The following is a 17,888-nucleotide window of genomic DNA, read 5'->3' on the forward strand; positions in this document are numbered from 1 at the left end:
GGGTTCGAATCCCAACCGAGACCGGACCCTCCCCTGTACGAGAGGACTGACTATCCACGTACTACAACAGGGTTGTTTCCCTTGTTTGTCTCGTAAGCCCTTAACGGGCAGGCATGACCAAGAGGTCGTTACGCCAAGAAGAAGTATTACTAAGTGAATGTTGATGATGCTCTCCACATACCCAAGCATAACTCTGAGCCGAACAATTTAAATTACATTTTATACGAGCGGGTTTTAGAAAATACATGTTAAACCACGCTAATGCGCGCGGTGCTCAGGGCTTTTCACATCCATTACTAAAATTAATTTAACATCATCATCAAAACAAATCATCATCAGCATTTATTTATTAAACTTAATATCTCCACCACCTACATGCACTTAGTTCGAAACATACTTCCAAAGTATCTCTAATCGAAAAGTTGATTTACAGCTTGAATTCAAATATTTATAATTTTTACCTGAATACCATCAGCACAAGATTTATGATTTAAAAATAAAATGTTAGAATTGTTAGTGTATTTCTGCTCTATTAAAAATTACAGTGAGAATACAGTGAGCCCAAAAAGTATTCGTCTAGACGAAAATTTCTTGAAAACCCCATATTTTGGAGCGATGTAGGCTCAAAACATGCGTTTAAACGGCCATGGTCGGTAGAGGATTGGTCAATTCGTATATATCAATCAAATTTGCTAGTACAATTTAACAACACTTGTGGCCATAGCGCAATGTTACAATAAAAAGCATTACGATGAACGCAAAAAATATTCGTCTACTTCGGATTGTTGTCCTATTTTCGAGGCAACCAGCTTACTGTGTAAGGATTTAATATTTTTTTACGGTATCCCTTTTGCTTCAATGACACTTGTAGGTCTACGTGGCATGGAATTGACCAAATTTATCAAGACGGTAGGCGGTATTCGGTCCCATTCTGCTTGTAAGGCGCCTTTCAACTCATCCTTGTTAGAGATTGTCCGTTTTCGAAGGAAATCATCTAAAATCTTCCATAGATGTTCTATCGGGTTCATCTGGACTCTGTGGGAAGCGAATGGAGTTGTTTTGGGACATTATAACGAAGCCCCAACTTGGTTTTTACGACTGTGTGTTTAGGCTCGTTATCTTGTTGGAATAGGAATCGTCCTTGAAATCCTAACTTCTCGGCGCTTTTTATACAACTGTTTTTCAAAATTTGAACGTAGGTTTCGTGATCCATTACCCCATCAATGAAGTGCAACTGCATCGCTCCTGCTGCACTCATGCACCTTCAAACCATGTCGGACCTTTCACTATATTTTACCGTTGGAACAAGATTATTTGCTTGCATCTCAGTCTTGCATTTTTTATGTGGTTACAGCTCGTGGCTTTTCGTTGGTTATTATCGAATGTTTTTGAGTTGGAGAATCGATAAATTACCGATTGAGCTTTAAAACAAGAACTGGCCACAAGTTTTGCTAGCTCGTTGGTAGACTTGCATGCATTATGCAATCGAACGATTAACTGTTCTATTCAAAGGTTATCTCTGACGTTTTTTGACCTATGATGTGAACTAACTGGACATTCCGAATTAACACATTAAGCGCTACGTCCATTTGCACTGCATTCCGTTAAGTCGATAATGCGTCATTGGCCATCGACGGTGAGTAGTGAGCAGTGCTTGCATGTTCAAACATTCATTGGCGATAGAAAACAATGTAAAAAGAGTGGTAAAACAAAGCCTTTTGCCAAATTTTTGTTCATTTCCCGATACCTCCTAAACAAAAGGTTTCAATAACGCGAACTGACCATATTATTTTAAGAAACGGGATGTACTGTCGGCCATAATAACCTCGCTTCCCTTCAATAGAGACTCTGTCCGTTCCACAGGACTAAGAGAGCGCTTAACACGTTAATTCCAGACCGTGGTAAGCTAGATTTCACTCAATGCCTGATGCGTCATCAATAAGATTCAGAGAAGCCCAGAGGAAGCCGGTCAATTTACAACTAGACTAGGATTTTTAGGCCAGGTACCTGGCCCGTCAGCAGTCCCTGGCTCCCCTATCGCCTCATTGTAGGTTCTATGCCGTCCCCGTTACAGTTTCTAGGTCTTTCCGCAGAAGGTATATTGTGTTGACAATTGCCGAGCGATAAGTGGGTTCAAATACAAATACGAATTGTGGGATAAAAATTACGAAATAATCTGACCCTCTCTCTGTTCGACCAGAGCCCGATCTTCACGCGCAAGATGTCTCCCTTTAATTGAAGCCCCCATCGATATGTATGCGAAAGCACTGTTATATCGCAAAATGTAACCAAAAAACCAAACGCGTCTATCGAACAGCTCGGTTAGTAGAAGGTTTTTCGAAGGCAGGGACTTGAACCGAATTACAGCATATTTTACCAGTTTCTGTGCCACACAGCACATGCAACCGGGTACTGCAACCTTTGCAAACGGTAAAATGTCAGTTAGTCAATAAACTGTCAAAATCTGCGCAAATGTGTTTTCGGTCGTCGAGTGACAAATAGATTTGCAAAAATTTGCGCAACTGGTATTGCTTGCAAGCCGATGGAAAATAGTTGTTTGTGATGATGTTTAATGTTTGTTCAAAAGATTTCGGTGAACACATTACCTGTCTGTAATTTGTTACAGTTAAACATTCAAATCAACACTGAATGCGCTTTCATTTGGATCGGCTCACGAATAGGAGCGTCGATACGAAACAAAAAAAAAATGACAGCAAAACTGACATTCGCGCGAATATTATACAATTTGTTTACGTCTCGTAACTCCTGCTACGCATGATAATCCACATTATTGAGATTTAAATTGGGCATTGTTTCGGCCATAGCACAAATCAACTCAAACAGGAACAAAACAATTCAAAGAAGTCAAAAGCACTTACTCGCAGCCTGAGCTTACCGAAAAGCCAGTGTTGCCGGTGCACATCCTTCTCTCTCCATACCATACGTGCCCATTCGCTGCAAATTCTGCGGCTCATTATTCCCCTCGTTTCCGGTTTCTTCTTTCTTTCGTTCGTGTTGCAGAACCCTTCCATGTGTGTGACGATTCACGAAAGGCGCAGTATCGGCTCGACATCCGGCACACTCTGCCGCTTGCTATCCCTCACTTTCTGTGTATCGCGGAAGAACTATCCCTCATCTCTTGCGTAGTTCGTTTCGCGGAAGGTAAAGCTACCTGCTCGCACAGCTCGGACATACCGTCCTATGCCGCTCGCATTCTCGCTCTCCCTCTCTCTCTCCTCTCCTCTTTTATCTCTCTTCTTCCCACTATGTCAGCTTCTATCTTAACTGTATGTCTCTCTCTCTCGCTCTCATTTTCTCGTTCTACCTCTCCCTATTTCTTTCTCTCACTCTTACACACACTAACAGCACAAAATTCCAACAACAACGTTCAGAAGGGTCGGTTTTGCTTAACAGTCCCATTTTTCTGATTTTGAATTGGTAGCGACATTGAATCAGCCATCGATCGAATAAGGGTTACTTTTCGCGCGCGTGTTTGTTGGGCCATGGTCGACCCTCGGAAGGAAAATTATTATATAGGACGAATACTTTTTGCGCTTGCAAAATATAAACTTTTTAGTTTGTAATTTATTTTACTGTTAAGTTTTTATATTTTTTTATTTTTATCAAGCAATGACAGTGCCTTGGCCATTACCTCACTCGATCTGACCTTAAGAATTTTTTTGTGTGCCTACTAGGCTTTTAAATCGGGTCTTTCCAACAAATATTCGTCTAGACGAATACTTCTTGGGGTCACTGTATATACTCGTAAATCCCTCTATCGTGAAGACACAGCGGTCCCCAGAGACTTGAAATCAGCACGGTCATCGTTACACGCGTAAGATATTCTAGTTGGATCTTAGATAATATTAATGTAATATTACTATATACATTCAATAATTCAAATAATAAATACTACTATATACATTTATCCTATTATGTACATCTACCTAAAATGAATGGGATTTTTGTCAGTTTTGCATGGTCACCCGCAGGCCCCTGATCCACAGTAACTTGATCAAAATGAATTTCTAATTCCAAACGATCAAACAAATCACTATGGGGGCATCAAAGCGGCAAAAGCAGTCGTCCCACGTCTCGGGCAGCGATTAACCAGTACGAAGGTGGTAGTTGTGATTAAAAATTCATGAAAAGGGTTAGTAAAATTTGTTAGTCAGGCATAAAAGCATGTAGCAAAGGAATGAAAGCAGAGAATTCGGAAGGTGATAGAGTAGGGTTGAGATGATAGCGGGAAAGAGAGCGTGCAGGTAGAGGGAGCGTGGAGGAACGTAAACTAACTTACATAATACAGAAAAAGGGATACTACCACCCGCCGAGACGGAGTGTTTTTATGGACTTGATAAATGTTCAAAGAGGCGGACGATAACTGGATAGGTCTATCATCGTCCACCTAATTGATTTCAAACATCTTCGTCTGAGTATTGTATTGGTTTCCAAGTAAAAAGACGTGCGTACTATTTTTTTTCGCTTCCATAAACTTAACTATGCCATTGGATCTGGTCAAAAACCATTGATCTTTCTCATTTGGCATAAGGACGAAATCGGTTGTTACGTGCACCCCAGCACCTTTCTCCTTCAAGATAGGAAACTTTGGTGGCTGGCAAGCGGCTGTATGAATTGATGCATATAGATGCGTTCGTACTGCCACTTGCTCCAAACATCTCGCTTCCTATTCACACAGCGTTTGAGATGTGGTAAATGGTTCTCAAAGCATAACGCAGAAAAATTATCAAGCGGTCCATGTACCACAACGTCTCCATGCACGTGATGGAGATTGTGGAAATTGCTTGTCAAATGGCATCGACCGTAATGCGTCTTATGCGTCTTAACAAATTGTGTAAGGGGTCTTTCCGCTAATGACCAATAGCTTTTATGTGTCGATGATGAAAATATCGTCACAGCGCTAAAGTAGAGCAAGTAGTGATTATATGCATCCAAATACATAAAATCTCTGTAGACCACAACACTGATATAATGCAGAAAGGACCTATACTCGGTTCCTTTCCAAACTTGGACATTATCGAGGGACCGAAATGGTCGATTCACCTCAAAAGGAAGCAGTGTCTTCGAAATGTACGAAGACACACCGTTCTTCTGTTGGAAGGACCATCGACTCTTCTCTAGCCCGAAAGCCAGCGTCCGTACGCAATTCGGCATACACGGAGTCAAAGATAACTTTATTTTCCGGTTTGATGTCTACTCCTAACATGGTACACTTCACTGACTTTATGACTGACCGTGCTGGATAATCGGCGATAAATACACTGATCGAAAAATGTTCTTGTTTATCGCAGAATTTCAAACCTCTTTCCATAAAAATGTTCATTTCCTGCACAAACGGCCGCAAATATTGTTCGACACTCTCCGGTTTTCCCGGGGGTCCGCGACAGCCGAGCGGTAGCGGCGGTTAGAAAATCGGCCCATGAGCGCCGGGGCTCACCACCTCGACGGCGTGGGTTCGAATCCCACCCGGACCCTCCCCTGACGAGACCGGACCCTCCCCTGTACGAGAGGACTGACTATCCACGTACAACAGGGAAACAAGTCTCGTAAGCTCTTAACGGGCCGGCATGACCAAGAGGTCGTTACGCCAAGAAGAAGAAGACATACTACACTATTCATCAGTAACATGAACAATATTTCGCACAATATAATGTTTAAATTTGTCTCGAATATTTTATGCTTGCTGACTTCAATGGTGGAAACGCCGGCTTAACGAAGGCGTTTCATTTTCTCGATTGATAGAATAAAACCTTTGAGATCCCTGACTTTCTCTACAGTTGATTCAAATGTTATGCAGTAAACACGTGGTTTTTACAATCGTATCAACATGATCCGGATTGACTTGCAGCTCAGTTTTCAAACATCTCCATTTGCTAACCAAATTCCAAAGGCTCATTCAACTGTTCGTCTAGTCTTACTCAAAAAACAATTATACACTCCTTCATCATCATCGTCTCCTGTTGAGTACGGTCTCAATAGGTATGGTTTTAATGGGTATCCCTGATCTCCTAGAGGTACATAAGGTAGCTCTAAACCATCTATTACTCTGGCTGGAGGGAACTTCAAAATGTTAAGTTGAATATTTCGGAACGTGTTACTTTCTACAAAAACTCCACTATCAGCTCTTCGACCATAATCTATATATATTGTCAGACACTTTCCTTTCTGATCTGCTACCGCTTGCAAATGAATAGAATTATAGTTTTTATAATTGTAGAATAACGATCCGGATGAATTAGGGCACTAAATACGCACATGTTTCCCATCGATGTAGCTGCATACGTTGGGAAATCCGGTTAGTGTTTCGGACTCCTCCGCTGTCTGTTGAAAAAGTTGCAGCAGCAGGAAATGGCATGTCATGCCTCAGAGTGGTCCATATTGCTTCACATACTTTATATAGAATTTGTCCAACATTTTGTTTTGATATGCGGAACAAAAACGCTAAAGCTCTATAGGATAATGTGGTTGAAAGGAATCTGAAAGAAAATATTTCTATTACACCGTTTTCGAGCCCACCGAAACATCTGTCACTGTCTTCTAAATAACCGCCAACCGTAAGTAAACATTTGACGTTCATCTGCATTCGTGAGACCGTACTAAATATATACCAAACGTTACTAAACATTTGCCATCTTCAACCAGCTAAGTTTATAAATGCAGGGTTGATTACGATTGGCCCATTACGTTACAAGAAGTTCTCTGGCGGTTTAGTATGCACATTCTTCTAATTTTATTTTCTTCTTTTCTCAGAATTCTATTAATATTCAAAAGCTATCGATACAATTAAAGTAAAACGAAAGTAAATATAATTCAAACAATTGTTTTATTCAACAAGTAAATCCTAAGGAGAGGCTTGGCCCTTAAATTCGTTCAATTCTGGCGTACTTGCGGGAAGTGCTGAAAATGTAATAGCATAATCTTTACGAACTTCTAAAGTAGCTCCTGTGTTTCTTCTCTCAGGGTACTAATACATCCTTTTCAGAGAGTAATTGAATTCCCCTATGCATTTTTTCTAATATTTTGTGTGATATCTTTTGTAAAGATATAGAACAGTCCTCATCAATCCAATTTTGTATCTGTTCCTGTATCTGTGGCGAAATTTTCTTTTCCATTACTGTTACAAATGGTTTGTAGAAACCCTGGCACACTCAGTACAAATGGCACACTCAGTGTGAGACCAAGCTAAGCTTGGTCCGGCGCGAGTTCGAAATCGAGAAACGACGATTTCGGATCGAGCGTCGCGAGCTTGAGCTCGAAATGGAGCGCCGGGAGCTGCGGTTGGCGGAACGACTGTTGGCAATGGAAAGGGGCGAGTCGTCCAGAACGGATGGCCAAAGGTGGCCAGCGCCGTGGCGCAGCGCTGAGCCAAACGAAGGTGTTACTGGGTGCGTCGACCGAGGGGCATCTAGCGCGATGGCGTCAACCCCTGGTCATAGCTTTGCGCAACCGCATGCGGTTGCGTTTTGACGCTGCGGCATGCGTAAGCTGGTCACAGCTCGACGCAGGGTCGTGCGGTTGTCAAATACGTTGGGAGCTTGAAACGTAAACAAACTTCTTTTCAAAATAAACAAACATTAAAGATTGTCGTAACAAATATTTAGTATCAATTTTTATTCGAAATGGGTGACGACGAACTTCACGGTTTAATGCTTGCTGGCACAAGTCTGGCATTACGATATTTACTTTTAACCCAGCGACAGGGTGTAAATCCATTGTGGGAAATAAGAGATAGTGAGGGAGAATTTCGCTTGCTGTTCGAGCGGCTATTGCAGCAAGATGACAAATTTTTTCAATACACGCGATTGCCGCAACGCACGTTTTACTACATCTTGAGTAAAATCAAGAACAAAATTACAAAACATCCTACTCGACGGCCGTACATCAGCGCAGAACAACGACTATTTTTAACATTAAGGTATGAATGTTTATCTCATGTTTCCTTGTGTTTTCTCAAGTGTGCCTTCGTTACTTACTTACTTATGTGGCGCTACAACCGCTGAGCGGTCTTGGTCTGACGAAGCTCCATCCGAAACCGTTCACGGTCGCTCGCCACGCTGGTCCCATTCCGTATCCCGGCTTTATTGGCGGCTTCATCTACGCCATCCTTCCACCTCAATTTAGGTGGCACCTACCGATTTCGCCAATTTTTCTTAGCAAAATGTTAGGAGTCGAACACTATTTGTGCAGAACGCTTTTGTTTCGAAAATAGTTTCGATGCACTATCTAGTAGGTTTGAATTTAAACAATCAAACACCCGAAGAATCAACTGTGTGGCGTCATCCGTTTTCCAAAAATTTAGAAATCGTGCTTATACTTTCGGAGACACCCTTTATCTATCATTTTGAGGACAAGGTTAGAGGGTCTAGAATAAGAGTCAAATCGAAAAATCTATTGGTAATTATGTAATAGTATATTTCAATCAAACGCACGTTAACAGAAAAAGTAATTAATATTAAAGTTAATTGTTGCTAGTTTTTTCTACTGCTTCTGCAATTAATTTCATTATATCTATTCTAAGTTTAAGTTGTTCACACATCGGTAGTGTTTCTATCGGCTCTACGCAGCTCATCAAAAATTTTTCCGTGCTAGATTTCTTTTTGAATAATCTCTTCATCAATTCCGTCTTTTCCTTTTCCGTTTCAAGCAAATTCTCTAACAACGCGTTGTTTTTCTTTTTTTTCTGCGGTACTTCAAAAGACAATTCGTGGGCTTCATCCAAAAACTCTACGTTTTCAAATTCCGCTTCCCCTCCTTCATCTATGCACGGCGTTTCCAAATGTTCTGAAATGGATGCATATGTTGTTTGTTAGAATATATTGTAACAAGCATTATAAATTTTATTTTATCATACCTTGCGTAGCTTGCAAATTACCAACTCTTTTCCTCGACGACACTGTGTCTTTCATAAAAGACATTTGGTCCAGATATGGCCAGGGTTGACTAGTTTCTGCTGCACCTGACCCAGTTGGCTCGTTTTGTTTTTTTTTGTTTTTTGGTGTAGGTGTCCCTCATATACCTCCATCTATTCCTTGCTGCTTCGTGTAAAAAAATAAACAGTAGAGTTAAAAAAATATCTAATATTAAATTTTATTTTCTATCATATTAGGTTTTTGTCAACCGGAATAAGCTACCGCGCGTTGGCATTCACGTTTAGAATGCCCCACAATACGGTTTCGAAAATAATTTACGAAACGTGCGATGCCATATGGGACACACTACATGAAGGATTTATGCCGTTCCCAACAACCGCAGCACTCAAGCAGGTCTCACAAATGTTCTACGAACGATTTGGTTTTCCTAATTGTGTTGGCGCCATCGATGGAAAACACATCAGGATAAAATGTCCTAACAATAGCGGGTCTAATTTTTTCAACTATAAAAAATTTTTTTCGATACATTTACAAGCTGTGGCTGATGCCGACAGACGGTTTATTTTTGTAGATGTTGGAGATTATGGCAGACGAAGTGATGCACGAGTTTTCAATAGTTCAATATTATATAGACTATTAGAAACTAATAGGCTAAATGTTCCTTCACCAACACCACCCCTAGGCACAGATGAGGAGTTGCCCTTTGTACTGATTGGGGACCAGGGCTATCCATTAAAAAAGTATTTATTGCGCCCCTACGCTGGCAATAATCTAGATCCTCAAAAAGAATTTTTCAATGAGAAGCTTAGTAGCTCAAGAAATGTAGTAGAGTGTGCATTTGGGCTCCTTGTAGCTAAATGGAGATGCTTGAAAACTGAAATACAGCTGGACCCAGACAATGTTGATAAAGTGGTCAGAACAGTTTGTTTATTACATAATATTTGTATAAATGAAGCAATACCAGCGGATCATTCTCCAACATTACCAAGCTCAACCACTAATGTAGGGAGAACGTACAATCACCCATCGCGTGAAGCTTGTAGAGTACGAGATAGTTTTAAAGACTACTTTTATGTAAATAGAATTGTTATAGACTAATGATATAAGTTATAGGTAAGTTTAAGAAATATTATTAGAAATAGATTAGGTACAGGTATATGTAAGTTTAGTAAAGATAGGTTGTATAGATCTATGGTAGGTTAATTTGTTATAAATAACCAGTAGCTTAGTTTTGAAATAGTTAGTTTTATCAAGGGATTCGGGTTAGGTTAACACGTTAAGCGCTACGTCGGGCCCGTGGGGCCGACAGTGTTATTTCCCGTAAGCCGGCGTCGGTCTGCTCGGACCCGTTAGGTAGGCCGGCGTTTCTACGAATCGCTGGCAGAACGGAAAGTAGTGCAATTGGCGCATAGCGCTTAACGTGTTAACAAGTATGGTGAAGCTCAATATATGCAAGACCAAATCATAGATCACATTCGGTGTGTCTTATCTCCCTCCCTGTGTGCTTGACCTGAAACATACCGAAGCATGGCATAGAGAATTATGCTATGCTGAAATTTAAATATTTACCACTTGTTCCTAGTATATCACTAATCGCACGCCATGCTGCTACTTTGGCTTTCAAACTTTTATAATTTACATCAGCTGGGCACCACAAACATTTATGTGTTTGAACCAAGCTAATAAGCAATTCGTCGTCCATCATTGTCGCTTTCTGTCGTTCTACTACAAGGTTCTACTCGAATGTACATGCTACGCAACAAACATACATTGGTTTCATTTCTTCGAAATTCATTCTTTTATTTCCATTCGTTGCTACTTTCCCATCCATCGCTTCCCGCCCGAATTGACACATTCGATTGACAGATGCAATTGACAAACGCAATAGTCTGCGGCAAGAATCAAACTCGTTTGATTTTTTAGTACAGAAACCGTCTGCGGTGACAGCCCATGACAGCTCCTATCTCTCCCATGGGAAAAAACGCAACCGCATGCGGTTGCGGAAAGCTGTGACCAGGGGTTCACCAATGAAACATTTTTGAGAGTTTTCGGTCAATTTTTAAAGGGCTCCGCCTCTGATAATGGGGGCGACCGCGCAAGCAATACTGAGCCGTGATTTAGATGTCTTCTATCGCTTTCGCGCCTATGGGGTCCGTACTCCGGCTGAGTCTCGGGAGCATGGATCATATGGAATCGATGGAACGAGAGAATCGGTAGAAGAGAATCGAGCGATCGTCCCACCGACGTACAGCGAAAAGCAAAACATCGAGAATGTTCTCCCGTGTACTTGGTGTTTACGTCGTACCCGCCATACTGGGCAGTAGCATACATACATACCATACCACACATTGTGCTGCCTTTCACGCAGCGGTTCGAAAGCTCAAAAAATGATAGACATTTTTTCCACAGTTTATTGGTATTGAACGCTTATGATTATTCCCCTTCACACAAGAATATTTATGACATTGTAAAACTTTTTTTGTCTTTTTTTATCTTTGACTTTTGTAAAAACATTGAAAATTTTTAATTGGTTTGAATAATACAAATCAACGATTGTGAACCACTGGTAACATGGTCAGGCAGTTCCACACATCCAAAAGCGATAGAAAGATGGTTCTTTCGATAAAATTGTTTCGCATGAGGATTTTTTGGATTTTAAATTATTTGTTTACAGCACATGAAGTTACAAATTAATAAAAAGAAGCAAACACAGCAAATAGAAAAAAAGCAAATTCTAGAATTTTTATGTTCTAGCTCTGTTTTCATCGTCGAGGATCCCTTGTACGGGAAAGTGGTTAAGGAACGAATGTTGTATTATAATTTACTCTACAACTTTGTCGAAGACGTCAAGTCGCTATCTCTTATCGTTTGGCCAGAAACGCCGAAAAACTGTTTCCATGAGTCACGACCAAGTCTTTGACATCAGCATGTCATCAGACGAAGCCAATTCCATTTCTAAAATAAAAAAAATCGTCAAAAAAATCTGATTTTGGCTTCAGAAAAAAAAAATATGCGTGACCAACATGCGTTAAAAATCAACGATACTTATTGCGTACGAACGTGTCTGTTTTTCGAAGAAAGAATAGACTTACGCGTATGACGTGCAGACCGTAATTCTTGACGAACACAAGACCGCATCAAAACCCCTGACAGAACCTGCCACCCGATCCAGCCAAACCATGAATGGGAATTACGTGCATGCAAATCCCCATCAGACGAGCAACATGCATCCGCCTCACAGGAGCGTCACGGAACGACTGACGAAAAGACAAGAACCACCAAATACGACACCGGCACACATGTGGTGTGAGGTGAGACAAACATAGCCATCGGTGAAAGCGAAAAGTACAGTGAGCAGCTCGCACACACGGCCCCGAGCTCTTTTTTTTCGTCTCTTTTGGTCTGGAGCGTGGGGCCCGGAGAGTTGAGTGGTGTAGCTCGGAGGCCGAGTTTCGCTGAATTTGGTACCAAATAGGGTTCCGAATTTCGGCCCCATATGTCACTCAATTTTATATGGCCGAATGTTTCATGGGCAGCTGATCGTACCGTGAGTGTTGACCACAGCGGGAATAGCGCGATGGAGTCGGTTGATCGCCCAGCTGAGTGCAACGACCGGGAGGAGCGCGGCGCGATGGCGGATGTGCACCAGCAAGACGGAGGAGGCCTTGCAATGATTTGGCGTTTGACGACGCCGACCGCATCCCGGCACCACACAGACGGCATGCAAATCACACCACTCACAAAACACGGATGCGCGGATGTTCATCAATGTCTTCCACACGGCGATATAAACGACACGGGCACACGGACACGCGAACACATTGACACACAAGTCGCACCACTCACGAAACCTTAACACACCCACACGGCAACGAACGATGGCGTGTTGCTCCGCTACGTCCCGGTCACAATTCACGGCGAACTGTCGAAACTTTCGCGTTTTTTGATGATGAATCATCATCGACGTTTATCGACCACGAATTGGTTGAGTTGCTGGGGTTGAAGAGAAAACCAACTCCGTTGTGTCTGAGTTGGACCGGTGCACGATGGAGCGAAGCCGGGATAAAAATCAAAAATTCATTTTTGAATTTCAGAAAAATGAAATATGTTTTCTTAAACTACAAGATGAAACTAAGAAATGACCCAAAAACTAGAGCCTCTGTTCTTCCAGGTTCTGAGAAACAGCCCGTCAAAGTCAAGATTTGTGAAAATATTGCATGAAAAATTGAAAAAAAAATCCATCAGCTTTGAAGGTCTGTAACTCCTATAATAATGGTCGGAATCGAGTTTCAAGCACAGTTTTGGAAAGGTATATTATCATGCTTTAAAATTGTTGACAGTTTAAGTAAATTGAAATTGAATGTCACAAAATATTAAGTATTGTTTCGCAAAACTCCTGGAAAATATTTCAATTTTCTGTTTTTAACCTTACGCCATCACTAAGGATTGTGAAAGATTGTAATATGATGCAATCCCACTTATAGTCTAGAATGTTTTGTAACAATTAAATGTAACCATTAAATTCCACGAGTTTTGCGAAACAATGCTTAATATTTTGTGACATTCAATTTCAATTTACTTAAACTGTCAACAATTTTAAAGCGTGATAATATACCTTCCCAAAACTGTGCTTGAAATTTGATTCCGGCCATTATTATAGGAGTTACAAACCTTCAAAGTTGAGGGTTTTTTTTCAATTTTTCACGAAATATTTTCACAAATCTGGACTTTGACGGGCTGTTTCACAGAACCTGGAAGAACAGAGACTCTAGTTTTTGGGTCATTTCTTAGTTTCATCTTGTAGTTTAAGAAAACATATCTCATTTTTCTGAAATTCAAAAATGAATTTTTGATTTTTATCCCGGCTTCGGTCCATCGTGCATTGGTCGCATTGCGGACCACCAAGTCCCCTCCGTCGATGATACCACGGCGGACCAGCGTGTCGCCTACAACGGCACCACGGCAGACTACGGGGTCCCCTGTGCCATTACCAATAGGTACCTTGTGGACCCGATTGTCCCCTCCGCCATTGAACGTGCTGCAGACAAGCGTGCCTCCTGGGTCGTTGGGTAAACTGGGGATTAGTGGATCCCCACGGCCGGAGCCTTCTCCGCGGACTAGTTCATCCCTACGGCCGCAAGCTGCTCTGCACACAATAGACGCGGATTTTTTTAAAAAGTTTGACCAAAAGTTAAAACTAATTATGGAAACGAACTTGAAAATTGATCTACTCTGCAAGATGTTTAATAGAATAAGAGCCCTCAATGCAAAACTTTATGCAAAACTCGAAATTTCAAAGTGGGCACTTTTTCTTGTCACTGTTTTTTTAGATACTTTTTTTTTATTATTTTTTTCCCAAAATAAAAATATGTTTGTTTTCGCTTACTCATTAGTGGATCTTATATCAAATATGTAAATCAATATACGAAAAATACTTGCAGAATATTTAGTTGAATTGAGAAAAAAATATTGAGCGAAAATCAACAAAATTCGAAGTGGGCACTTTTTCCTGCCGGTCACAGTAGCTTCCGATTCTTGACCTGTCCTAGCTGCTACTAGCTTACATTTAATTTCACTTAATTTTATGGGCACAACTGATGTTGTAAGATTGTCCATGCTCGCATTGTATGTGTGGACAAAATTTGCAGTACAAGGATAGCTAAATGCTGGTATGTGATTCGGCAAAATATGGCCCTCAATTTCGATTTAGTTAGAATCATCTTTAGCAGAACTGTACTGCATTATAATATCATCTTTGGTTAAAAACCATCCATCTTTGTTCCCTTTTCTTAATAAAGAGCCATACCTCACCACTCCTTAATTTTAACTTAGGATAGGATTCTTCCTAACTATAACTTAACTTATACTTATAACTTAGGATAGGAAGGGTCATACGTGTAGTAGGCCACAAAAAAAATCATATCTCCTATCCTGATGAATATTTTTACATGAAATTTGCTGAAGAAGTCAAAAACACATATTTCAACAATTAAAAAATAACAATCCGCCAATACCTTGGACGCGCACAGTTTGCGTACCAAAGTCACCTTACGTATTGGACACAGTAGTATACTACCAAATTGATTAACGACTGTATTAAGTAACGTGTCCGCGTATGCCCAATATTGGCTATAATATTTAGTTGACAGCATAGTGATCGCACAATAAAGTAATTTGAAGTGGTGAAACGCGTCTTCGTTTAACAATCCTGCCAGTATAGCTAGGCTTGCATAGTGAAAATTGCACGATACTCCGTACCTTTTCAATAGTGCAGGTAATGCAAAGGCCGCAGAGTTTGATTGGTAATTTCTGACGGAAATTCAATATGCTTAATTAATTGGTTGAACTTATTGGATTGCTTCGATGTCCACTTTTTAAAAGGTTCCAAACCACCATGTGCTCAGCCTTTCAACAATTTCCTCATCACTCCTGGATCTACCAAATGTAACCTATCTCCTAATATAACATTTTCTATAATATTGATTTTTTTTATATCTAGTAGTGGGGATGGTAACTACAAGCGCTCAACATATGATCCATTTCTAAACTCCACAACAGTGCGTTTTGCTGCTTCGGTGTTTTCAAAAATAACTTTTCGACCATCTTTAACGTGTTCTCCTACACATTTGCATTTCATGCAGCCGTGGATTGCATTGAAGTAGGCGACACCTGATGAATGTATAAAAGAATGTTTTTTAAAATAAGACCTATTTTAAAAGTAACAATTTGGTTTTTTGTATACCTTTTATAAAAGCTCTGGCTGGTGAGTCTGCTGCAATAAGCCGGAGATGTACATGATACACTTTCTCTCCCATTTGGAAGCCAGATTCCATAAGTGCATTTAGCTCTGTCACCATTGGCCGCAAACAATCCTCGCAATTATTTGGCTTGCTGCTTCCACAAAAAATACCTATTACTATAATTTGTGCTCCAGAAACGTTATGCAGTTGCATTAAAATGGGCCAAAGTTGGGTTGGACCATTATTACAAATGGGAAACCCATCCATTGAGAGATTGATCTCAAAACGATCAACGATGGGCTTCGTGTTACTAAAAATAAATGACATGGAAATTATTTGGCATTACTTCATTGAGGAAGCGAATAAACAAATAGTTTACACTTTCCAGAAATAGTTTTGCAGCGCGGTTTCAATCCCCTGATACCAAAGCTGACCACCAGCAACAGTCGCTATTAGCCTTCCAACACGTGTGGACGTTTTCAAAAATGTCCTGGCATCTTTCGGCACGTAATAATCCGTGGTGTTGCGAACTAGCAACAACAAATCGCTTACATGCACCAATGCAATTTTTAATGCCAGCGCCCAACGCCGCAGGCCCTCGGGGAATGTAATAGCTTCAGGCTCATCGGTTGGTACATTATCATTAGGCAAATCGTCGGAATAGTCGTCATCGTCTTCAAGAATATATGAAGTATCCTCACAAACGACAACCTCGTTGTCAACCATCGCACCCTCAGCAGACGGAGCGACGACTAAACAATTAATAATGAACAATATACCACCATCTAATCACAGCACTTAACAATATTACATACCATTCAACAGCAAACCATCACTACTCGTTCCCGCTTGTTGTTCGCGCTGCCGATCTGCCTCCAGCATACGCTTTTTAGCCGCACTTAATTTCGCAAACTTTCCACTTCCTTTCAACTCTTTTAAACAGAAAGACATTTTGCTAAACTACACTTTCACTTTCACAACGTGTTAAAAATCAGCCAAACGCTTTCAAGTACGTCTTTCTACTTCGAGCAAAAAGTATTAAAGGGACGGAGAAGAATCGACAACGAATAGCCGACGCCAATCTCATCGATAGGGGCGGGATAGGGAGGAAACGTAGCGGGGCAAAAAAGCGGGGTTTGATGAATGATTTATTCTTGGGCGAGGTAGGAAGTGCGGATCGATGGGGCGAAGGTGAATCGACGACGAACAGCCGACGCCGATCTCATCGATAGGCGCGGGATAGGAAGGAAACGTAGAGGGGCAAGAACTTTTCATAGTTCGGGTCAATTGATAGACGAGGGAGACGAGTCGCGGCAGCGACGGTAGGTAGCGCTGTAGACTCGACCGTGAGCTAGAGTGAGACGGAAATACATTTGCCACTCAAAATTGCTGCTAGGGCGATGTAAGCTCATCTAGTCGCTGGTTCCGCGGACCAGACTTTATCTGGGAGCCAGAAGAGGCTTGGTCCTTGGCTGATGCTGATACAGGCGAAACATCTGAGGAGCTACGAAGGACGGTACTGGTATTACATCATGCGGTTGCAGTAAGCTTAGTAGCTATTGACCGATTCTCCAGGTGGAAACGCCTCATTCGTGCCGTCGGGTATGTAATACGATTTATCAGCAACATCCGATGCCGTCGTCGTGGGGACCCGGTAGCCGATGGACCACTTACGCATGAAGAGCTGGCAAAAGCCCAAAACGTGGTCCTGGTGCAGATCCAGTCTAAGGCTTTTCCACAGGAGGTCCAAAGGTTGAAGAATGAACCACACAAGAAGCAACCTTGGAAATGCGCTTTAGACAAAGGCAGCCCATTGTACAAAATCGCGCCTCAAATCGACGAGTTTGGGGTTCTAAGGATGAGTGGACGCCTGAGTAACTGCCTCCTGATTGACGAATCGTTGAGAAAACCAGTTATTCTGCCGCGAAAACATTACGGGACCCCGGTGTACAAAAACTTGTATGCAATCACTGAACGCCATACATTAGAATTACTGAACGCCATATGCTTGAATTACTGAACGCCAAGCAATAGGAGTCTTTTTGATATATGGCGTTCAGTAATTCGAAAAATGAGAGGAAAGAACTCACTCTCCTTCTTTTATGGGTTACCCCTCCTCGTTTCTCCCTTCCCACATTTTTCCCCATACCCTCCGGGTCTACCAATGCCCACGAGGGAAATGTCATCCGAAAATGTAAACAAATATTATTTACATTCATACTTTCACAAATATGTTTATTAAAAAGAGGAATTTACC

The 17,888-nt window shown here is 41.3% G+C and overlaps 1 protein-coding gene across 1 annotated transcript; it reads left to right on the top strand.

Moving 5' to 3' along the window:
- Window positions 1-9,176: 9,176 nt before the first annotated feature.
- On the top strand, window positions 9,177-15,553 carry LOC131264553 (uncharacterized). The gene is made up of 3 exons (XM_058266838.1): window positions 9,177-9,486; window positions 9,574-9,803; window positions 15,533-15,553. The coding sequence occupies exons 1-3, from the start codon at window positions 9,177-9,179 to the stop codon at window positions 15,551-15,553; spliced, it is 561 nt and encodes a 186-aa protein (XP_058122821.1).
- The last annotated feature ends 2,335 nt before the right edge of the window (window positions 15,554-17,888 follow it).

This window comes from Anopheles coustani, chromosome 2 (genome assembly GCF_943734705.1).
Source record: "Anopheles coustani chromosome 2, idAnoCousDA_361_x.2, whole genome shotgun sequence".
NCBI classification, from domain to species: Eukaryota; Metazoa; Arthropoda; class Insecta; order Diptera; family Culicidae; genus Anopheles; species Anopheles coustani.

Bases quoted from the DNA above. Each gene is read 5' to 3' on its own strand.
- LOC131264553 (XM_058266838.1), top strand. From the start codon at position 9,177: ATGCCCCACAATACGGTTTCGAAAATAATTTACGAAACGTGCGATGCC. The intron at 9,487-9,573 runs GTGATGCACGAG...CACCACCCCTAG, and splicing joins TGGAGATTATGGCAGACGAA to GCACAGATGAGGAGTTGCCC. The intron at 9,804-15,532 runs GTCAGAACAGTT...CATTTCATGCAG, and splicing joins CAGACAATGTTGATAAAGTG to CCGTGGATTGCATTGAAGTA.